Source organism: Salvelinus sp. IW2-2015, linkage group LG19 (genome assembly GCF_002910315.2).
Source record: "Salvelinus sp. IW2-2015 linkage group LG19, ASM291031v2, whole genome shotgun sequence".
NCBI lineage: Eukaryota > Metazoa > Chordata > Actinopteri > Salmoniformes > Salmonidae > Salvelinus > Salvelinus sp. IW2-2015.
The window spans coordinates 33,434,846-33,457,891 of NC_036859.1; the positions used below are offsets into that span (position 1 = coordinate 33,434,846).

General features: G+C 41.7%; 3 protein-coding genes, 1 long non-coding RNA gene and 4 other non-coding genes across 9 annotated transcripts in view; 6 read left to right on the forward strand and 2 right to left on the reverse strand.

Moving 5' to 3' along the window:
- The window catches only part of LOC111979369 (eukaryotic initiation factor 4A-II-like), a 336,073-nt gene extending 327,478 nt beyond the window's left edge, over positions 1–8,595 (forward strand). The window contains exons 1-7 of one of the 2 annotated variants that reach the window (XM_070448991.1): positions 4,812–4,905; positions 5,718–5,775; positions 6,685–6,849; positions 7,204–7,307; positions 7,693–7,834; positions 8,269–8,397; positions 8,508–8,595. In XM_070448991.1, the coding sequence (XP_070305092.1) occupies positions 4,877–4,905; positions 5,718–5,775; positions 6,685–6,849; positions 7,204–7,209 (258 nt within the window). In that variant the 5' untranslated portion in view covers positions 4,812–4,876 and the 3' untranslated portion in view covers positions 7,210–7,307; positions 7,693–7,834; positions 8,269–8,397; positions 8,508–8,595. Of the gene's footprint in view, positions 1–4,811; positions 4,906–5,717; positions 5,776–6,684; positions 6,850–7,203; positions 7,308–7,692; positions 7,835–8,268; positions 8,398–8,507 lie in introns of those variants that run through there. The other variant, XM_070448992.1, reaches the window with a different exon arrangement.
- Positions 12–3,448, reverse strand: LOC111979486 (DCN1-like protein 1). Its single transcript, XM_024010070.1, has 7 exons — positions 3,373–3,448; positions 2,339–2,552; positions 1,723–1,891; positions 1,351–1,481; positions 1,165–1,247; positions 905–1,001; positions 12–658 (listed from the first exon to the last, which is right to left on the reverse strand). Exons 1-7 carry the CDS (start codon positions 3,373–3,375, stop codon positions 582–584), a joined length of 774 nt encoding a protein of 257 aa, XP_023865838.1. The 5' UTR covers positions 3,376–3,448; the 3' UTR covers positions 12–581.
- Positions 5,905–5,976, forward strand: LOC111979861 (small nucleolar RNA SNORD2). The gene has a single exon (XR_002879394.1). It is a non-coding gene; the product is annotated as a small nucleolar RNA SNORD2 (small nucleolar RNA).
- On the forward strand, positions 6,988–7,058 carry LOC111979862 (small nucleolar RNA SNORD2). Its single transcript, XR_002879395.1, has one exon. It is a non-coding gene; the product is annotated as a small nucleolar RNA SNORD2 (small nucleolar RNA).
- On the forward strand, positions 7,445–7,625 carry LOC111979857 (small nucleolar RNA SNORA81). The gene has a single exon (XR_002879391.1). It is a non-coding gene; the product is annotated as a small nucleolar RNA SNORA81 (small nucleolar RNA).
- On the forward strand, positions 8,002–8,181 carry LOC111979859 (small nucleolar RNA SNORA81). Its single transcript, XR_002879392.1, has one exon. It is a non-coding gene; the product is annotated as a small nucleolar RNA SNORA81 (small nucleolar RNA).
- Positions 8,596–8,861: 266 nt separating the features above from the next.
- LOC139022504 (uncharacterized) lies at positions 8,862–10,156 on the forward strand. The gene is made up of 2 exons (XR_011481608.1): positions 8,862–8,936; positions 9,039–10,156. It is a non-coding gene; the product is annotated as an uncharacterized lncRNA (long non-coding RNA).
- Positions 10,157–18,490: 8,334 nt separating this feature from the next.
- Positions 18,491–23,046, reverse strand: part of LOC111979664 (lactosylceramide 1,3-N-acetyl-beta-D-glucosaminyltransferase A-like) — a 15,324-nt gene continuing 10,768 nt past the window's right edge. Inside the window, exon 2 of the mRNA XM_024010283.2 lies at positions 18,491–20,158. Within this exon, the coding sequence (XP_023866051.1) occupies positions 18,688–19,839 (1,152 nt within the window). The 5' untranslated portion in view covers positions 19,840–20,158 and the 3' untranslated portion in view covers positions 18,491–18,687. The remainder of the gene's footprint in view (positions 20,159–23,046) is intronic.

Sequence of the window (23,046 nt, forward strand, 5' to 3'; positions counted from 1 at the left end):
TCAAAGAAATATAAAATCGAAACATTTATTACCTTATACTTTTGTACTGGAATAGCATTATGCTTAAAACTAACAAAAATTACAATCAAATGTTTTTGTACTGTTCTGTCACACAAGTCTCATAAAACAAAATTCATATTCATAGCAGGAATGCACACAAAGTATTAAAATGTAATTTAATATTTAAAGAATGACATTCCCTCACGGACCCTCGTGTTTAGAATACGATACAATTGTATTTGTCTTTTCGGGGTGTCGGTTTGCTTCACATGAACCTCGACTGTGTCAACTAAACACTGGGACAGGAACTGTAARGTCCAGGATGGCGACTCCTCTCCAGTTGGCTAGAGTTGACACGAAAAAAGCCCCATACTAAAGATAAAATCCCAAACCACCACAAGACGACCGACGAGGAGATATGCCTTTTATATTGTCTGTTGTGTAAAACATCTCAGTCCTGAGGGTTGGAAAAGGCAACATAGATCTCAGCTCAGTGCAGTCCCCTGTGCTCCGTTTCTCCGCCTCGGTTGTGTTTTTTGTATAAACAAACGCATGGACGTTCCTCCGAGTTTGGGCGGTCCCTAGACAGCGGTGCTTTTGGTCCCGATGTGCAGTCGTGCAAACTCCACAAAATCGTCAATGAGGACTGGCCATGCTCCTTGGAGGAAGGAGACAAAAATGACAGATGTTTCATGCATAAAATYCAACTTGCTTTATCTAAAAGGAAACACAACAGATATAGGGTTAAGCAAGAAAAATTTTCTTTTCAACTCTGGTGGTTGTTGGGAGAGGCAACAAGTGGGCTGGCTCCATATTATTCCATTCACAACTGTTTCCATTGTCATGCACCTGACCTGAGGCAATGGGTTGCTATAGTTCAGCCATAGTACACAAAAACACAAACCTTCCTCGTCGTAATTGGACATGTCATCAGTTATCATTGTACTGAAGTCTAACAAGAGGTTCCAGGTGTCCTTAGGGATTGATCGTTTATGGTGCTCCTGCAGGGAAAGTAGAAGAAAACATAAAAATGTGCATTAAAAGAAACAACTAGCCTTCATTTATCATGTTTATTGAAGCCTTCAATTGAAGCAAACCCATCCAATTTCCACTTTGTGTGGATCAATAAAGTATACTCAATTCAATTAAGACAAAATAACTTACCACTAAAAATTTGTTCCACAGCTCCAGGAATTTGAATCTTCCAGCCAGTACTAAATTCCAATACGCAATTGCCATTTCTAAGTCTAGAAAATGCACAACAATGAGGACATGTCTGAGAGAAATCCAAGTCCAATGAGCAGAGTAGACTATGAAAATAGATCAGGAATGTCAAAATGTATTGCTTACCCAAACCTTTCTGGCCAGGATTCTTTGCAAAGTTAAATGTAAACTGGTAAAAGTCCTTAAATTTCCCATGGTCTTTTAACTCCTGCTCCATTTTTGGTAGTTGGGCTTTTAGTTTCTCTATACTGTCACACCTGAGGAGAACAAAATAAGCTTTAGCACCAAGTACAAGTTTAAGGGTTAGCCTATCTGATGTGGAGAAAGAAGAGCTTAGTCTACATTCTGTTACACAACTCAGTGGCTGATGGACGACAACAAACAATTTCCTCTATAATTACATGATGAAATAAATGAACACAACACACACACTTGTTGTCAATTAAATTGGCCCCAGAAATTAAGTGAAACCTCTCTCTCTTCAAAGGCCCTCCTCACCCTTGTTCTGCCATCCCATCCATGAACTCCTGCCTGGAGAACTCGCACTGTGTTGCAGCCCGGAACTTCCAGGCAATGAAGAGCACACTAATACTGGCCGGGTCCAGGCCCAGGTCGTCACAGAACTGCTGGATACCATCTATACCAATCTTGTTGTCATCTTGTGGGTCTGAGTGAAGGATAAGGTAAAAATATGGTGTTCAATTAATACTTTGCCACTTTGAGCAACTTGACTGACAAAGGGGTAAATTGACTGACAAATATATGTCTTTATTTGATGATATCAATTTTATTTGATTTTGGTGGTCAAAGGTGAGTTATGTGTTTCGACATCATGCATGGCCTATGGCAGTTTTTATTTTTAGTCAGTTATACTGCTATTGTTTTTACTTACAGTACAATAGTACTGTCTTGTGCACTTGACAAGCCCTCTGTAGCTCAGTTGGTAGAGCCTGGTGCTTGCAATGCCAGGATGGTGGGTTCGATGGGACCACCCATACTTAAAAATGTATGCACGCATGACCAAGTCGCGTTGGATAAAAGTGTCTGCTAAATGGCATATATTATTATAGTACATCCAGCATAGACAGAGATGTGAAAAAAAGTTGACACTTACCTCTGTATCTGTTGTAGAGCTGTTCTAACCTTTTCTTGTCCAACACTCCCTTTAGATTTGAATGGTAGAGATCTGGATTTTGGAAAAAGTTGTCTGTGGAGACATCTAGTTTCCAGTCATTCTGTGACAGACAGGTCAATGCCGTCTTCTCATTTGATTGTGTGAAGATCATGAACTGTCGAACTTTATCCTTCTGTGAGGACTTCAGCTTGTTCTGAGGAACAACACAGACGTTTACAGAACAAACACAATGACCGAAATGTAGCTCTACTCATGCTCAGAATTGTGAGCTTTCAAAACTGTATAGCCTTAGGTAGAAGTCTGCAAACCTGACAATACATGCAGTGCACACTTCTTCTGGTGTCATCTTGCCAAGCAATAAGCATAATCTTGGATGCATGTTATAATAGCTGGCTTATAGCCACGGAGGTCGTTTTGGAAAGCTACTTAGCCTAATGACTTTCCTCTAGGTATCAACAGTGCAAAACTGCTTCATCGACTATACATGAATGGTTAGGATGCAGAAAAGTATTGGCATGACATACGGGGGCTGAGCACAACAATKAAGTTATTGTGGCATTCACACATTCTTTCCAATATCCACTCTTAACTTAGCCACGGCGTTCATAGGCAAAACAAACAGGCCTAGTCAAAGCTATGATCCGCGACGGCGCATAATGTTCATTTGAACGACCAGCTAGCCGAGATTGGCCGGCTTCTTTAGCAACGTTTTAATCTTTAGATAGCTAAACTTACTGTCTAGTAACTGTTGTTGACTAGAACTGTCTGACAACCTACCTATGCTGCAGTATTGACAAGCCACCTAGGTTGTTCAATGACAACGAACCGAAATACAGTCGAGTTGCTGAAACGCTAGCTAGCTAACAACTAGCTAACGTTACCTTTGCAATGCTAACAGRTAACATTTTAAACAAGTTTGTTTAAATTCAGTGTTTAGGGTGTTCATTTGATCAACGGTGTATTGGATAACAAAAATAAACATAAAAAACGAGATAAATAAACGTATTCTTCACCATGTTTGTAATTGCCCGACTCCCTTTTTCCCATCCAGCTGCCTCGCTCTCTTCCACCTTTTTCCGCTCATGCGCAGTTTGGACACAACAGATGCCTGTCATGTTGGTGKAGCTACATATCACTTTTCCAGGTCGCCATATTTAGTCAGACATGGTTCGTATGTATGTCAACGGACTACGGTTGACAGACTGTAGTATAGTGTATCTTATTACACATAATGGTTGGTTAGTGTATCTTAATCATTGACATAATGGTTGGTTGGTGGTGGACACTATTTGTGAGTGGGGCAGAAATGCTATGCTAGTATACCAGACATAGAATTTACTAGATCAGATACCACACCAAAACATTAATCCTGCCTGGATACCAGATTCTTATATTTCAAACTGAACAGATAGACAGACACACAATACCTCTTTACCAGCCCCAACCATAAGAATACAATACAGAATATGTAAATTGCATATATTACAATATCTCTCAAAAGTATTATCAATATAGCTACTATTGTAATTAGTATTCTGTTCCCATGATATTGCAGTGTGCTATCCCCAARATATATATTGTATAATAATGCTCTATCTATACCACTCATTACACAAACACTGGAATCAATGCCAACCAATTACATATTTTTTGTAATGTACTCCATGTTCCCCATTGAGTCTCATTAAAAGATGCAGTAATGATCACAATGAACTGCAAACAGAGAGTTTGCTGTAGGTTTTTTATTTATGCATTTTCTTGCACTATGATTTTTTKGGCCACCAATGATGTTTAAATAAACATCTTTATTTTGCATTCAAGCCTCAGTTTTGCATTTTTGACATGGGGCTAGGGCCGGGACAGCTATAACTAGTTTGATAATAATCCAAAATATTCCAGATGTATGAATGGTAAAACAGGCAATTTTGACATGAGAAAAATAGGAGTCTGTTKGAGGTTAGAAATTATTTCATAAAGCTGATACAGTATGTTGTCTTGGCAAAGGTACTCCTGCATCCTTGCTATCACAGATCCTTGGGACGTCCCAACCCCATTGAAGTTGACATTTAAAATGGTTAAGGTTAGGGTTAGGTAAGGGTTATGGTAAGGGTTAAGGTTAGGGTAGGAGTTAAGGTTAGGATTAGGGTTAGGATTTAGGGTAGGGACGTCCCCAGGAATCCAGATAACATTGACCATTACATTTTCCATTGCCATAATTTTGACATGATGAGGACGCCGTAGCAACCGAAGCACATGCAATTTGTGCTGTAATATCATTCCGTTATAAAATATAGTCTAAATCTTTAAAAAAAACATCTTTATAGAATGAAACTTCACAGTATTAACACATAAAAYATAAGAATTTGTATATTAAAAAATATTGTGTTGTTGTGTTGAGAAAGTCTTGTCGGATAAATAGAATTTTTACATTTCAGTGAAAATAGTCCGGCTGTATAAAAGCGCTTGTCCTCCTCCACGTAGATCTTTCCAGTCGCATGTTGAAGTTKGAGAAGGATCATGGCTAGCGACTCTCTTGATTACAACAGGTAAAACAAAAAAGGAACTTGTTTCATTTACAATTATTGTCACAAATTAAAATGACATGTATTTATAGATATGCGTTTTCCATGCATCTTGCAGATATTCMGAGGAAATTAGGTGGTTTACGCTGGACCCATTGGCATTCACTTAGCTAACGTTATCTAGYTAATGTTAGSTACTTTAAATATCTGCGAAGATGGCAGTATACATCCGACTCGTGTAGTTTCGTGTAACGTTAGTATGCAAAGAATATGCAGTAAAATATAGTAGTTACCAAGACATCACTTGTACATTTAACTGATGTAATCAGACCTATGACTAAACTTTTGTTATCCTTGGCCTAGTTCCAGCTTGCTCGGCTAAACTAACGTTAACTTGCGAYGCACTGAGTTGGCTGGCCGTAGGATTAAAATACACATTTATAAGGAAAGAATATTAGCGAATAATGTGAGTTCATCTTGTCGAAATTCGGGGGCATGTCAGCCTCAACTGAGAATACCGTACGAGACACGTGCGCGCCCAACCAACAAAGTTGGTGAAATTGGACAGCACAGGCCTAGCTCAATAAAGCAAGTCATCTATAATTTTTGGACGAAGTTTTAAATACTGGCATACCATCTTTCGGAACTGAAACGTGTTATCTATGTGTACAACTTTTTGTCTTTTTACTGTATCGCACATTTTTTAACTTCCCACGTGGCTAACTTGGTTTCCTGTAATTGATTCAACCCTCACCCATTAACTATTTAAGTGAATCAAGTTTTTTGGGTTTCTCAGTTTTTCCATCTCTGACGCTGACCCTTATTTCTCCCAATAGTTCAAGAGATCGTGAACATGATGGGCCTGTGGGGATGGAGGCTGATGCCGTCATAGAGGTATGCTTAGTTAGTTTACAATAGAGATCTGATTGGTTTAGTCAGTCCATGTAGTCATTGGTCTGAAAGTTGACCTAATTCTTTTTGAGTACCACTTGTTATAGTGATTTCAGTTCTGTAGGGAGTGTTGAGTGAAATGATGGCATTTCATCTTTCGGGACAGACCTGATAATGGTGACAACTTTTTAATACTGATCACTCAAACCTCAAGCGTAGGCCTGCAGTGCATCTAAAATGAGATTAGACAACTTTGAAGACATGGCCCTGAAGGAGACACTCCTTAGGGGTATCTGAGTATGGGTTTCAGAAGCCATCAGCCATTGAGGGCAATCATTCCTTGTATCAAAGGTATGCAAATCAATGGCTTGTTGATAAATATACTGAACAAAAATATAAAATTAACAATTTCAAATATTACTCAGTTACAGTTCATAGAAATCAATTTAATTGACATAAATTCATTAGGCCCTAACCTATGGATTTCATATGACTGGGCAGGGGCGCAGCCATGGGTGGACTTGGAAGAGCGTAGGCCACTCACTTGGTAACCAGGCCCAGCACGCAAGGGCTTTATTAAATTCTGTTCATGAACCCCTTTTCCCTTCGCAGGCTGTGATGTCATCACCCAGGCATGGTCAAGACTGCCGCGTTGGCCATCTCTATCCTGCAGCAGCTGGACATAAAGCAGAAAAGGACCCCAGCAGGGAGCTAGCTCAGCAGGTATGCTGTACCTCAGACCTAGACCTGTCTCTTATACACATCTAGATGTGTATAAGAGACAGTCATATGACTGGGCAGGGGCGCAGCCATGGGTGGACTTGGAAGAGCGTAGGCCACTCACTTGGTAACCAGGCCCAGCACGCAAGGGCTTTATTAAATTCTGTTCATGAACCCCTTTTCCCTTCGCAGGCTGTGATGTCATCACCCAGGCATGGTCAAGACTGCCGCGTTTGCCATCTCTATCCTGCAGCAGCTGGACATAAAGCAGAAAAGGACCCCAGCAGGGAGCTAGCTCAGCAGGTATGCTGTACCTCAGACCGAGGCGGCATATTCGGACAATCTCAAACTAAAAAGGTATATTTTTCGTGCAGAAACAGCTAATTGGGTTAAAGGTGRCAGTTCTCTTTTAGGATTGTTGTAGTCCGTCCATGACTGCAATGGTCTGAAAGTTGACATGACTACTTGGCAKGGGATTTCTGTTCTGTAACAAGTGAGTGAAGTGATGGCATTTCATCTTTCGGGACAGACCTGATAATGGTGACAACCTGTTATACTGATCACTCAAACCTGTTTAGTCCTTTTAGCCAACAATGCTGGGTTAAATTAAGAAATGTATGTGTATATATCTTGTCCATTGGCATGCTTTAGATGTCTTTTCGTTTGGCTTGACCACGGTGCAGATTTTTACATTTGCCCTCTTACTTACAGTTCTGAAAAGCATCAAGATGTTTGTCCTGGACGAAGCTGATGAGATGCTGAGTCATGGCTTCAAGGCTCAGATGAGATCTTCCAGACACTGAGCACACGTTCAAGTAGGCCTCTTGTTGTATATTGCCCATTTTACTTGTAAATGTGTGGATTTCCAGGTTCCATTCTAGAGCCTTGCTTCAGAAGTTTAACCTTGTTGCCACAAGGCAATCAACATGGGCTTCTCTGCCCCAGTCACCCCACTTCCATAAAAAAGAACTGTGCTAAAATTGCAGAATCCAGATAACACTTGGTTTAGGCAATAATGCTAGCAGAGTATTGTGTGGAAGGAGAGCATTTTGCACTGTGCCGGAAAAGAGTTGTGGTCGAACCTCTTTCTTAATGTTCGTTGACCTCATGTCTCRAGGCCCAGTGCAACAGTTAATCAGACTTAAGATGAGTGCATTTCTTCCAGTTGTGATTTTTACTAATGTTTCTATCGCTGCGCAGGTGGTCCTCCTGTCAGCCACCATGCCTACTGATGTGCTGGAGGTGACCAAGAAGTTYATGCGAGAGCCCATTCGCATTCTGGTGAAGAAACRAGATCTTGCCCTAGAGGGTATTAAGCAGTTCTACATCAATGTAGAGCGAGGTGGGTAGCGTTCAGAAAATACGTGGCTCTCTGCGTGTGTTATGACATGTAATGCCATGTAATTTAATTGTGTGTTTGTATTTAACTGCCTTAATGTTGCTGKACCGCAGGAAGACAAGCTGCTGCCATTTGTAAATGAGTTTCTGTAGTCAATGTGTATAGCGTTTCCCTTCTTTTTAAAGCACCCTGCTAAAATTGTGAGGGCGAAGCCTTTGGGCTTGGCTCTTGYGGTCATGTAAGCATGGGTACACCAAGGAAGGACAGTAAAGCCAGGGTTGAAATGAGGCTTKGGCGGACCTCTTTCTTAATGTCCAGTGCCCTTTGTCTCAAGATTCTGTGCTACAATATTTCTGGAAACTTTCCATTTAGAAGTGGTTTATGTTGTAAGGCTWGTCTGGTCGGTGAAATAAGTTGTTACCCTCACATTCTTCCAGGAGTGGAAGCTGGACATTGTGACCTGTACGAGACGCAAACAATCACTCAGGCAGGCATCTTCCTCAACACCAGGAGGAAGGTCGGCTGGCTGACAGATGCACTCAAAGGACTTCACCATCTCTGCTCTGGTACGACCATCAAACATTGCTCCCTGAATTATAATGCTGCTATAATTACTGTTGTGTTGGTCATGGGGTTGTTTAAAATGCAGGTTGAAATAACGTACTTTGTTTTCCAGCATGGTGACATGGACCAGAAGGAGAGGGATGTGATCATGAGGGAGTTCAGGTCTGGCTAAAGCAGAGTACTCCACTACTGACTTATTGGTGAGGGTAGAATCTCACTCTTATCCAACTGTAATGAGTGACTTGTCATGGTTACATGTAATTGTTATCCCAAATGGTTTTTCTCTGCGACTGCCTTTTCATGGCTTAGCAGTAACACCTTTTGGGAGATGAAATGTCTGTTCTCCACCACGGGCTTCTCTCTCTGTAGGAATCTGTTACTTAAAGTCAGACTACATTTACAGTGAAATGTTTTGTAAATCTGATTGTTTAAACTTGATTCTAACTCGTGTTTGCTTTGATATCAGGCYCGAGGAATTGATGTGCAGCAGGTTTCCCTGGTCAGAAACTGACCTTTTACAGAGGGAGGATTTTATTCACAGGTATGTACAGTCCCTGCATAAATGGAAGACGTGCTCAGACTGTATTGTATTTGGAAAGCAGACCTGGACCTAAAKATTGTTCCTCCTCCCCCATTTCTCCAGAATTGGTCGTGGTGGATGTTTTGGCAGAAAAGGAGTGGCTATAAACTGAGGAGGACAAGCATATTCTTCGGGACATCGAGATGTTTTACAATACAACAGTGGATGAGATGCCTTTGAATGYGGCTGACCTGATTTGAAACTGGGTGTTGAGGATTTTGATGCATTGCTGGCGGTTTTACACTCATTGTGTTCATTTGAGGAAAACGTCACTCAATGCTATCCTTGAATCAGACTTCTGATATTTGTAAGATGGTGGTCTCATGGACAGTTGTAGATTTTAACCTTGAGAGTTTGCTGGTTGAAACCACAAGCTGTGGAGACTAGAGGTCGACCTCTAGTGGAGACTAAATAGTATTGTTCCTAACAGTAATTTATTTCATTGTACAATTAAGGTGTGTAGGATTTCTTCACCATTTAGAGATTTACTTGTGGACTAAAAGGTATAAGTGTGGTATTAAGTCTGCCAATTATTTTATGCTAACTTGTGTGCAATGAGGCTGCTCCAATGTTATTGATTTGGCTCACCTGGATGTTATTTTAGACTTAATTTAAGTGTACCAATCACGCTTTGTCAAATCCTCAGTTTGACTATTTTGTGGAATGTTTTTCCTGTTTGAACTTGTTTTGAGTGTCTAGCCATTTTCCCTAAAACTGAGTCTTAATTAAACAAACTTGCTGTACTAAATGATACCATATTTGGTGAAGAACCTACTTGTTACTATGACACAATTGCATATTTGAGTCTAGACCAGTGGTTCCAACAATTAAGCTTGGGGCCCCCAAACCGGCTAGGGCTGCCTGTCTGCATGTGGGTTTGTAGACCTGCTAGCCACTGTTCAGATGTGTTGCCCCCATCAGTTTCCCATCCCCGGTGTATCTGATAMTGACCCGTGTCCAATAAATTGTATTTGTTGCATGCGCTGAATACAACCGGAGTAGATCTAACTGGAATGCTTGCAGGCCCTTATTAACAAACAATTCCGTTTAAAGGAAATTATTTACTACATAAAGTGTGGCAATTGGTACTTTTTTCCACTACTGCCCCTCATCAATATACATAGCATAATGACAAAGCAAAAACAGGGTGACAATTTATAATAAATCACATTTACAAAGGTTTTCAGACCCGTTGCGCAGTACTTTGATGCACCTTTGGCAGCGACTACACCATTGAATCTTGGGTATGAGGCTACAGGCTGGGCACCTGTTTTGGGGTGTAGATCTTACTGTGAAATGCTTACATAAAAGCCCTTTAACCAACAATGCAATTAAGAAAAATATTTACGAAATAGAATATCACACACAAGGCTATACCGAGGGGTACTGAGTCAATGTGTGGTAGTACACGGCTGATTAAACTAGTTGCGGGCTATTCACTCATTGTGACGTGTGATGGCTTCAGTGGTTTTAGCATGTACGTCTGTGGTGCATGCTCTTTTGTGCCAGCAAAGCCACCAATACATTAATTGTGCTATAACGGTGACAAACGGTGCCCACAAACTGTTAGGGCCTACAACAGCAGAGCTTTCTTTTCACAATGGGGTGAAACCTTACGACTGCTACACCTGGCCATCAGCGGAGCCTTGTCTGACAGCAAAACAGTTCATTCAGCCTTATATACTACCTTTGATAAAACAAAATTAAACATGACTGACGTGTTTTACAACTGACAATTGATGTTCATACTATGGCGTAAGGGGATGAGTGGAAAAGAGACTAATGGTAAATTTTKATTAAGAAATGAGCGAGCTAGGCCGGCTGTAGTCAACTATAACTTTGTTCAGCACTTCCAAGTCAGAACCGTAGGCTAAGGGGGGCATATAAGCAGACAATGAAAGCTCATGCAATATTGGTGCACATATAGGCTGTGCACCAAAAGATAGYGGCTTACTACACAATGTACAMTTTCTTAGCTACAGTATACAGTSCCTTCAGAAAGTTTTCAGACCCGCTGACTTTACCCACATTTTATGTTAGATTTATTGTGCTTGTTTTTTCCCCTCAGTGGTGTAAAGTAATTAAGTAAAAATACTTAAGTACTACACAATGTATTTAAGTACTACACAATGTATTTTTTTAGGATATCTGTACTCTTTGTATTTTTCCAACTTTTACTTTCCTACATTCCTAAAGAAAATTTATTTTTTTACTCCATACATTTTCCCTGCCACTCAATTTGTTTCATTTTGAATGCTTAGCAGGCCAGGCAAATTGTCTAATTCACACACTTATCAAGAGATCATCCATGGTCATTCCTACTGCCTCTGATCTGGCAGACTCACCAAACCCATGCTTTGTCAATTATGTTAGTTGGAGAATGTGGCTTTCTGCTTGGGTATGACGCTACAGGCTTGGAACCTGTATTTGGGGAGTTTCTGCCATTTTTCAATGCAGATCAAATCAAATTGTATTTGTAACATGCGCTGAATACAACAGGTGTAGACCTTACAGTGAAAYGCTCATTTACAAGCCCTTAACCAATGATGCAATCTTTAAAAATATGAGTAAAGAAAAATAAATGGCARCAGTAAATAAGAATAGCGGGGCTATATACAGGGGGTACCGGTACAGAGCCCTCTCAAGCTCTGTCAGGTTGGATGGGGAGCGTTGCTGCACAGCTATTTTCAGGTCTCCAGAGATGTTCAAGTCCGGGCTCTGGCTGGGCCACTCAAGGACATTTAGAGACTTGTCCCAAAGCCACTCCTGCTTTGTCTTGGCTGTGTGCTTAGGGTCGTTGTCCYGTTAGAAGGTGAACCTTCGCCCYAGTCTGAGGTCATGAGCACTCTGGAGCAGGTTTTCATCAAGGATCTCTGTACTTTGCTCCGTTCATCTCCCTCGATCCTGACTGGTCTTCCAGTTCCTGCTGCTGAAAAACATCTCCACAGCATGATGCTGCCACCACCATGCTTCACCTTAAGGATGKTGTCTGGCTTCTTCCAGATGTGATGCTTGGSATTCAGGCCAAAGAGTTCAATCCTGGTTTCATCAGACCAGAGTCTTGTTGCTCAAGGTCTGAGAGTCTTTAGGTGCCTTTTGGCAAACTCCAAGCGGGTTGTCCTGCCTTTTACTGAGGAGTGGCTTCTGTCTGGCCACTCTACCATAAAGGCCTGATTGGTGGAGTGCTGCAGAGATGGTTGTCCTTCTGGAAGGTTCTCCCATCTCCACAGAGGAACTCTAGAGCTCTGTCAGAGTGACTATCAGGTTCTTGGTCACCTCCCTGACCAAGGCCCTTSTCCCCCGATTGCTCAGCTTGAGAACAGGAAGGATTGGAGTGRTGTTAAAACGTGGGGATTAGACTGGGACAAGGCACAGGGACTGCCTGTTAGCTGATATGTCACTCAAGACATTGTAGACAGTAGATGGGTAAAATATAAAAAGCAGACATTGAATATCCCTTTGAGCATGGTGAAGTTATTAATTACACTTTGGATGGTATATCAATACACCCAGTCACTACAAAGACACAAGCGTCCTTAACAGTTCCCGGAGAGGAAGGAAACTGCTCAGAGATTTCACCATGAGGCCGACTAAAACAGCTACAGTTTATTGACTGTGACGAGAACTAAGGATGGATCAACAACATTGTAGTTCCTCCATAGCACTGATCTAATTCACAGTGTAATACAAAGTGTTATGTTTGGGGCAAATCCAATATAACACATTACTGAGTACCACACTCCATATTTTCAAGTATAGTGGTGGCTGCATCATGTTATGGATATGCTTGTAATCGTTAAGGACTGGGGAATTTTTCTGGATAAATAAGAAATGGAATTGAGCTAAGCACAGACAAAATCCTAGAGGAAAACCTGGTTCAGTCTGCTTTCCACCAGACACTGGGGGACGAATTCACCTTTCAGCAGGACAATAACAAAACACAAGTCCAAATATACACTGGAGTTGCTTACCAAGAATACAGTGAATGTTCCTGAGTGGCCGAGTTACAGTTTTGACTTAAATCTCCTTGAAAATCTATGGCAAGACTTGAAAATGGTTGTCTAGCAATGATCTACAACCAATTTGACAGAGCTTGAAGAATTTTGAAAAKAATAAATCGGCAAATGTTGCACAATACAGGTGTGGAAAGCTTTTGAAGACTTACCCAGAAAGACTCAGAGGTGTAATTGCTGCCAAAGGTGATTCTAACATGTATTAACTCAGTGCGTTGAATACTTATCTAATCAAGATATATTCATATTTAATTTTTGATTACTTTTTTACAAATGTTAGAATTGTTCTTCCACTTTGACATTACAGAGTATTTTGTGTAGAWTGTTCACAGACGACAATTCCATTTTAATCCCACTTTATAACACAAAATGTGGAAAAAGTCTATGGGTGTGAAAACTTTTCTGAAAGCACTGTACAGATCACAATAGTACTGTTTCTGTTTGTAGCAATAAAGCAGGCAAGTTTGTATGGCCTTTAGTTTAATCTGTTGAATTTATCTAGGTGGATACGCACTCAGGCATGTTTGTATAAATTCTCCATATCTCTGTGCCTCTGTGTAAATTGGAGGCAGGCAGGTTAGTTATAATTATAGTCTGCCTCAGGGGCACTGAGCACCTCAGTGAATGTGTAATTGGCTATGATATGGTAAATGCATGTATTTTGAGCACATCAACTTTGTTCTTTGACTCCCACGTTCACAGAAGTCAATGCAATTATGCTGGCAGGACCGCATTGGGAGGGTAGAGAGAAGAAAAAATAAACTAATTGGACATTTGGATAGAGATTGGCTGATTCCACCTGGACCAGTTCTCCTGCATTGTTAAATGTTTTTCGGATTGAGAAGCCGTTCTTCCAAAGGACTGGAGAAAAACTGGTTGACCATTGTAAAGCTCCGATAATATCTTAAAAGTGATGCAAACAAGAAAATGGAATATATTTGGGTAGTTGAGTCACTCTGAACAGGACCTTTCAATGGCAAAATGAAAGTTACATGTGCACTGCAGTAGTACCTATGAATTGTGAGAGGTAGGTTGTTGGACYGTGTTTTGGGCCCCTCTTAATCATTTGTGTGAATTATTCTCGTTGTGCAGTCGCCTTGGAAACAGGCCAGATGTTTGGAGAACGGCTAATCCCAAAGRTATTCCAACGCACCTCTTTCAGAACAAGTCGTGGGCCATTATACAAAGAAAATGCACAAATAGGAAAAAGGTCCACGAGAAAATATGCCCAAAACAGAAAAAAATTGGTATTTTTTGGGGTCCGTGATTTTGGGATATCTCTCCCCTATTGAACTTGACATTTTAAAGTAAAGGTTAGGGTTTAGGATAGGGRCGTCCCAAGTATCCTTCATAGCACTGACCAATTTATTTGGTTTTGAACGATTCAACCAATTCTTATCTGACTTATGCAACAGATCAGAAATGCACTTCTTCAAAACTATTTGTGACTGTCATTATGGAGACAGAAAAGTCCCAAGTTTTAAAGTTTTACATCAACAACAATAGAGCTATAGTTTTGAGGCTACTGTCTCTGAGGCATGTATGACGTCATGCTGTAGCAATGGGCTAGATGCCTTTTCAACTCTCCCCCACAAGTCTTTGAGTCAGCCTGATCTGGAAAGACAAAAACATTTGAAGCTGATACACTACATGAACAAAAGTATGTGGACACCTGCTCGTCGAACATCTAATTCCAAAATCATGGGCATTAATATGGAGTTGGTCCCCCCCCTTTGCTGCTATAACAGCCTCCACTCTTCTGGGAAGGCTTTCCACTAGATGTTGGAACATTGCTGCAGGGACTTGCTTCAATTCAGCCATAAGAGCATTAGTCAGGTTAGGCACTGATGTGGGCAATTAGGCTTGGCTCGCAGTCGGCATTCCAATTCATCCCAAAGGTGTTCGATGGGGTTGAGGTCAGGGCTCTGTGCAGGTTTTTCCACACCGATCTCAACAAAACATTTCTGTATGGACTTGCTTTGTGCACTGGGGCATTGTCATGCTAAAACAGGAAAGGGCCTTCCCCAAACTGTTCCCAAAAAGTTGGAAGCACAGAATCGTCTAGAACAGTGGTCGCCAGCACGTCGATCACGTCAAGGCATTCCTAGTCGATCACCAAATATTTCTGTAGAAAAACCAACAAACGATAAAGGCTTGCGCTCGTTTTTTAAAATCATATTGAGCTGTTGCCGGTAGGTGTACTAGATTAAAAAGTCCTGCGCACCGGGCAAGCAAAGTGTTCCCATGAGACAAGCTCCGCCTACCCGGCGGACCGGCAAATCTGTGACTAAATCGAGTGCACCTACTGCGCTGCCCAATCGGATAGCTCAAATCACCGTGGCTACAGAGCTTCCGTGACCCTGGCTACAGCCAAGTTTAATAGGCTACTAGCCTACGTAAGATTTAATATATTTTAAAACCATGACCACAGAGAGACTGTCAACATACAGCAAAGAGCTGCTGTTTTTCTGAGTGAGTTCAAATTCAGGACTGTCACAGTTTTTATTCAAGACTATTACCAAACGCGCTTCTCCGTACTTCGCTCGGGCTGCAGCTGCAATGAATGAGTAGCCAGGTATCGATAGCCCTGCGTTTTATTATTATGAGCAGCTAGTCATGGTGATTTTAATATTAAGGAATATTTAACTTTCTCTGGTCATAGGAACAACATGAATTTGTGCATGAGGCAGATACGGTGCGACTCGAATTTCAGCATCAGGTGGAAGACGGTGTCCCCCCTCTCTGGTCAGTCTCACCGGAGGAAAGGAAGGAGAGAGCAGGGACCGTGAGAGGCGGTTGGGAAAAATCGTTTTGAACGGTCATTCCAAGTCGGAAACTCAGGCATCTTTCTAGARCTCCGACTTTTTGACCTGAAGATCACTGGCGTCGTAATTTGACCTCGTTGAACATCAGATGCAGGTACCATCAGTCCAGTAAAATAAAAAGCAARTTATTTCAATTCATGCTCCACAGTGCCTCCTCACAAGTGCTAAAACAACTGATCTATTTTGTTATCAAAGCTCAWGTTTTGAAATATAATATGGTCTGATTAACAATATTGGCCATCATATAGCYAATATGCTGTGATAATGTATTAGGCCTACTGCCCAAACCTCATTCCTACAAAACTGTTTGTAGGAATGAGAATCTGAGCAGTAGATCTCARCTTTCTTTTTGACTGCGAAAGTGATCTTGACTCAGAAAAGGTTGGTGACCACTGATCTAGAATGTCATTGTRTGCTGTAGCTTTAAGATTTCCCTTCACTGGAACTAAGGGGCCTAGCCCAAACCATGAAAAACAGCCCCAGACCATTATTCATGCTCCACCAAACTTTACAGTTGGCACTATGCATTGGGGCAGGTAGCGTTCTCTGCCCAGAGTCCAATGGCGGTGAGCTTTACACCATTCCAGCCGATGCTTGGCATTGTTCATGGTGTTCTTTAGGCTTGTGTGCTGCTCAGCCACGGAAACCCATTTCATGAAGCTCTGTTCTTGTTCATGTTGCTTCTAGAGGTAATTTAGAACTCGGTAGTGAGTGTTGCAACCGAAGACAGATGATTTTTACGCGTTTCAGCACTCTGCGGTCCCGTTCTGTGAGCTTGTATGGCTTACCATTTTGCGGCTGAGCCGCTTTTGCTTCAAGACATTCCCACTTCACAATAACAGCACATACAGTTGAACGCTCTAGCAGGGCAGAAATTTGACGAACTGACTTGTTGGAAAGGTGGCATCCTATGACGGTGCCACGTTGAAAGTCACTGAGCTCTCAGTAAGGCCAATCTACTGCCAATGTTTGTCCATGGAGATTGCATGGCGGTGTGCTCGATTTTATACACCTGTCAGCAACGGGTGTGGCGGAAATAGTCAAATCCACTGATTTGAAGGGGTGTCCACATACTTTTGTATATATAGTGTATATAGGCACTGGCAATGAGGCATTTGTTTGCTTAATATTCTCATCTTGCCCTCAATAGTTCACAGCTATAATGATTACAATTATTTAATTTACAGGCTTATGTTTCATTATATTAAATATTTCTACAGACGTACATCCTGGAAAAACCTCCACCGGYTTGTAAATCAAGAGTGAACTCATGTCAACAGCCAATCATGCAGAATGTCCACAGGAACACAACCMAGAGCTTTGTGGTGAGGCTTGTGTGTCACTCATCTAACCCACTCCCCCACCCGCTGCTCAACATACAGTTGCTATTGTGAAGAGAGAGAACCCATGAAAGGGGTTGGATATGTTCTGTGGTTCAACAACCTTTCTCTGAGATGAATTTGTTTCACAGTTAGTCTATATCACCTCATTGTTTGTTTCTTATTTGCTTTGCGAYAGCTTGAAAAGGCTTCCTATATGCTTTGGTTAGGGTTTCCAAATGTAATACAAAGAAATTGCTTGAAACAAGCTGTATATTTCCCACCTGCATCCTTCTTTAATTTACAGAACAATTCATTAATGTTAATTTAAATGTTCATTAATGATAAGAGATGAGCTGATATGCATAATACTTTGAATCTCTGTGGAATTTTCCACCTCGTAACAGACACTTTTGGCACTCACACATGATAACCCATCCCTGTCATGTAGTCTGGGTATGCCAACCACGGGTACAGTATGTCACTAGTCACCACTAATAACTCCAACATAGGCTACACATTAATGTACTGCACATTAATGTACTGCTTCACCTGAGACRGTTGCCACCTTATGGCAGCAGAGTTTTGAAGACTTCTTTAACCCCCAACACCCATTTGAAATGCTTGCTGTCAGTTTCAAATGCATCTTTGACATTAGGTACGTTTGAAAGTTAAAAAAAAAAGAAAATGGTATCTTCCTTTTAACTTTAGCAAACCTTACTGTGAAACGACAGACAATGAGCCAATTGTGTCCATCCACAGTTAGTTTTAAACCACAGCAGCATAACCAACAGAATAACATAATTTTAGGCCAGAGAATCATTCTCTCAATTAGTTTAATTGAAGGAGATGAGGTAGTGGGAGCGGAAATTCACTTAGAATCCTATTTGCCATCCTTATCTCTGGATAGCATCTCCTTATTCATCACATTCAGTCTCTGCTCTTCAATACATGGTAAAGATATCAAGAACTGGACCACTGCTGGCCATATAGATAGACGGTCACTATAAAGCCATATAGATAGACGGTCACTATAAAGCCATATAGATAGACGGTCACTATAAAGCCATATAGATATAAGATGATCGTCATATAGATAACGGTCACTATAAAGCCATATAGATAGACGACGGTCACTATAAAAGCATATAGATAGACGTCACTAAAAGCCATATAGATAGACGGTCACTATAAAAGCCCATATAGATAGACGGTCACTATAAAGCCATATAGATAGACGGTCACTATAAAGCCATATAGATGAGACGGTCACTATAAGCCATATAGATAGACGGTCACTAAAGCCATATAATAGACTGCACTATAACCATATAAGTAGACGTCACTAGTGGAAGCCATATAGATAGACGGCCACTGTAAAACCCAAAGTTACAGCAATAGATATGACTCATGCGTATCTTCCTCCATCAACACAAAACACAGGCCTTCCCTCCTTCAGCCTTTTCAAATGACGGGAGACCGATGAAAGAAAAATTTGGTACAAAATGATCCCTCGCTCTATTTTGGACCAATCACAGTACATAGGTTTACTGTACTACAACAAGGCTGCCTTGCAGGGGTAGCTGTTAAAGAAATACGGTCTACAAAGAAGGGTGAGTTTCACAGCTGTGCAATACAACCTCCCAAAGAGTCCTGACGTGACCCGTTTGACCTCCGGATTCGTGGCGGCTTTCCAGAGTTCGTATATGTCGGCCACGTGGCCGTGCGACGTCATCATCTTGTCGTAGATGCAAAGGTGGTAGGGCGCCTTGCCCTCACCTGAGAAGTACACATGCTCCTGCGGCAACACGCCCATGGCGTTGGCGCAGATGCCCATGAAGACATCGTCGATGTACAGCGAGGCGTTGAGGGTCAACGAAGCCTGGTAGATTTTGTTCGCCACGTCTCTCGAGACAACGTAACCCGCCCCTGCCGTGTAGTCYGGGTATGCCAACCACGGGTACATCTCGTATGAGACATAGTACTTGCTTTCCTTCCGGCGGATGGGTGGCGCGCCTCTGTGCACGCGACCGATCCAGAAGTCTGTAACGCCCTTCCTGTCTATGTCCTGAAGGTAGCGCACCAGGTTGGGCATGTGCACGAAAATGTCATCGTCAGACGTCATGAGGAAGTGGGCGTGCGGGCAGTAGGCGTGCGCCCACCGGAACTGTAGCAGAAGCTTGAGGGTTAGGTTGTGGAACGAGTCCACAAAGTCCTGTTGGATCAAGTCGCCATTCAAGCGGTCTTCACGGACAAGGTTGTCCTGGGTGCCCCCTCGGCTCCTCCGAGTATGGGCAGCTTCGTGCTGCTTGGGGAGGCCCAGCACAAAAACCACCTTCACARTCACCCCCAGGGTCTGGCRGATSTAGGTCTCGTTGCCCCACGTCGACCGTATGGCTCGCCGTCTCTCGATGTTCTCTGGGGAGGACTTGACTAGCAGCAGCAGTAAAACGTTCTTCTCTCCTGAGCACTTATACGGGTGGTTGAGCAGGTAGCGGTGGTTGCTGAACATGTGGGCCTCCTGCCGCGGGATGGTGAAGCTCTTGTTGATGAAGGTGTAGCGGTTGACCAGGTAGTGGTAGGAGTAGGACTTGACGTGGCTCACCACGCTGCCATCCCAGCACACCATCACCACCGACAGCACCAGGCACGTGGTCATTAGCTGCAAGCACTGGCACTTGCGGATCCGCCGAAAATTCACAAACATACCGGAAAATTGGTTCAGTAAAATTCTGGGGTTCTTCCTCTGTCAGGTCTGAGCRGTGGTGTGTGTCAGAGTGTGTGAAAGAGCGGCTGCAGACGCAGTTGTCCCAGTGACTGTGMATAGCAGTGTGTGTGTTCCATCCTAGGGTTCCCACATGGAGCAGGAGGCATGGGTGTGTCAGGGAGAATCACATGAGGAGCCTCCCGGAAACAATCGCCTCCGTCCGGCAAGTCACTCACACTCCTGTTGTTACTGACTCGCACACAGCCGTCCTCATAGTTGCTCAGACTCATCCAGCATCCCCAGGGTGCAGAGCATTGCTCTGAAATGGAAGAGAGAGTACACGTTTTACTCTAATGGCCCAATGTGGTGAGAGTTAAGTGTAATAACATCCTCCTTAGAGAAAAGCAGACAAACWGATCAATCAACTAGTCTGAAACTGAATTTTACAATTTTGCCTTTTGGGTGTGTTAGAGTTCTTAAACATTTGGTAACTGTTTACGTTAGGCTGCTCTTCTACCTGTGTAGTTACTCTGTAATTACTCTAACTAGAATGTATTAAGTTCTTAATAGAATGTTGTTGTTTAAAGATGCAATATGYAGAAATCGCTCCGCCATTTCCTGGTTGGTAAAATTCTAATAGTTTGCCTAATTTCAGTTGATGTGACAAAACAAGCAGTCATTGTGAAGAGAATCATTGTACCATCTAAACCACTGTGAAATATCTTTTCCATAACCAAAAATATAGTTTTTTCAGCTGTTTGAAGCTGTTGTACAAAACCCAAAGTAAAAGATGCAAAAACTAAACTAAAGGACAGGATGCATAGAAATAGCGAATGATGAGATTGAAAGCTCTATAACTAATATTTCTATGTGCATTTGTTCGGTCTCCCTAAAAAAGTTACATATTGCAGCTTTAATACAACATCATTACTAGAGCAATTACAACACAGGTACAAAAGCAACTTAATGTAAAGACTTACCAATTTTTTTTTTTTATGAAAAGTTGTAGTATTTACTCTTATTTAGCATAGCTTTTGCTTCTATAATCTCCATGCTTTTTTWAAGCTAGTCAGGCTAATTAAGTGTCATAATGATGAATTGTGGGGCCATTTAGTCATGCAGRCACACAGATACATGTTTCATTGTCCAAGCCACTGTATGTATGTTAAGGTAATATATATTGAGCTGTGTCTATTCTGACTGTGTCTAATAGTGTAATGGTCATAAATAGATTGCCTGCCAGGGCTTTCAAGGATGATTCATTACTGGGGAGGTTAACATGCAGTAGTGATGTCATTAACAAAACCAATAATGAAATGGTACCTCAACAAAATAGTATGATGAAATATATATACTGTGGGAAGAAAAAGTATGTGAACCCTTTAAAATGACCTGGATTTCTGCATAAATTGGTCGTACAATTGTATCTGATCTTCATCTAAGTCACAACAATAGACAAACACACTCTGCTTAAACTAATAACACAAAACAATTATAATTGTTCATGTCTTTATTGAACACACCGTGTAAACATTCACAGTGCAGGTTGGGAAAAAGTATGTGAACCCTTGGATTTAATAACCGGTTGACCCTCATTTGGCAGCAATAACCTCAAYCAAACGTTTTCTGTAGTTGCGGATCAGACCTGCACAACGGTCAGGAGGAATTTTGGACCATACCTCTTTACAAAACTTTTAGTTACACAATATTCTTGGGATGTCTGGTGTGAACCGCTCTTGAGGTCCTGCCATAGCATCTCCATCGGGTTGAGATCAGGACTGACTGGGCCACTCCAGAAGGTGTATTTTCTTCTGTTCTGTTGATTTACTTCTGTSTTTTGGGTTGTTGTCYTGTTGCATCACCTAACTTCTGTTGAGCTTCAATTGGCGAACAGATAGCCTTACATTCTCCTGCAAAATGTCTTGATAAACTTGGGAATWMATTTTTCTGTCGATGATAGCAAGCTRTCCAGTTGGGATGAAGTTTTGATGTTGGTGTGCTGTATCTTTTTTTTCTMCACACATAGTGTTATGTGTTCCTTCCAAACAACACAACTTTAGTTTCATCTGTCCACAGAATATTTTGCCAGTAGTGTTGTTGAACATCCAGGTGTTCTTTTGCGAACTTCAGAYGTGCAGCAATGTTTTTYTTTGACAGCAGTGGCTCCTCCCCTGAACACCATTCTTGTTTAGTGTTTTACKTGTTGTAGATTCGTCAACAGAGAAGTTAGCATCTTCCAGAGATTTCTGTAAGTTTTTAGCTGACACTAGGATTCTTCTTAACCTCATTGAGCATTCTGCGCTGTGCTCTTGCAGTCATCTTTGCAGGACGGCCACTCCTAGGGAGAGTAGCAACAGTGCTGAACTTTCTCCATTTATAGACAATTTGTCTTACCGTGGACTGACTTTTAGAGATACTTTTGTAACCCTTCCGCTCTTATGCAGGCAACAATTCTTAATCTTGGGTCTTTTGAGATCTCTTTTGTTCGAGGCATGGTTCACATCAGGCAGGCTTCTTTAATAGCAAATCAAATTTTGTGAGTTTTTATGGTGCAGGCAGCTCTAACCAACATCTCCTATCTCGTCTCATTGATTGGACTCCAGGTTTGCTGACTCCTGAAGAAAAGTCTTCAAAGTAGCAACCCTTTGCCTTGAGAGCTTTGCACACTCTTGGCATTCTCTCAACCAGCTTCATGAGGTAGTCACCTGGAATGGATTTCAATAAACAGGTGTGCCTTGTTCGAAGTTCAATTGTGGAATTTCTTTCCTTAATGCGTTTGAGGCAATCAGTTGTGTTGTGAAAAGTTAGGGTGGTATACAGAAGATAGCCCTATTTGGTAAAAGACCAAGTCCATATTATGCAAGAACAGTTCAAATAAGCAAAGAGAAACGACAGTCCATCATTACTTTAAGACATGAAGGGACAGTCAATCCGTATAAAATTTCAAGAACTTTGAAATGTTTTTCAAGTGCAGTCGCAAAAAACATCAAGAACGCTATGATGAAACTGGCTCTCATGAGACCGCCACAGGAAAGGAAGACCTAGAGTTACCTCTGCTGCAGAGGATAAGTCATTAAGAGTTTATTGCAGCCCAAATAAATGCCTCACAGAGTTCAAGTTACGGACACATCTCAGCATCAACTGTTCAGAGAGAGGACTGCGTGAATCAGGCCTTCTTGGTCGAATTGCTGCAAAGAAACCACTACT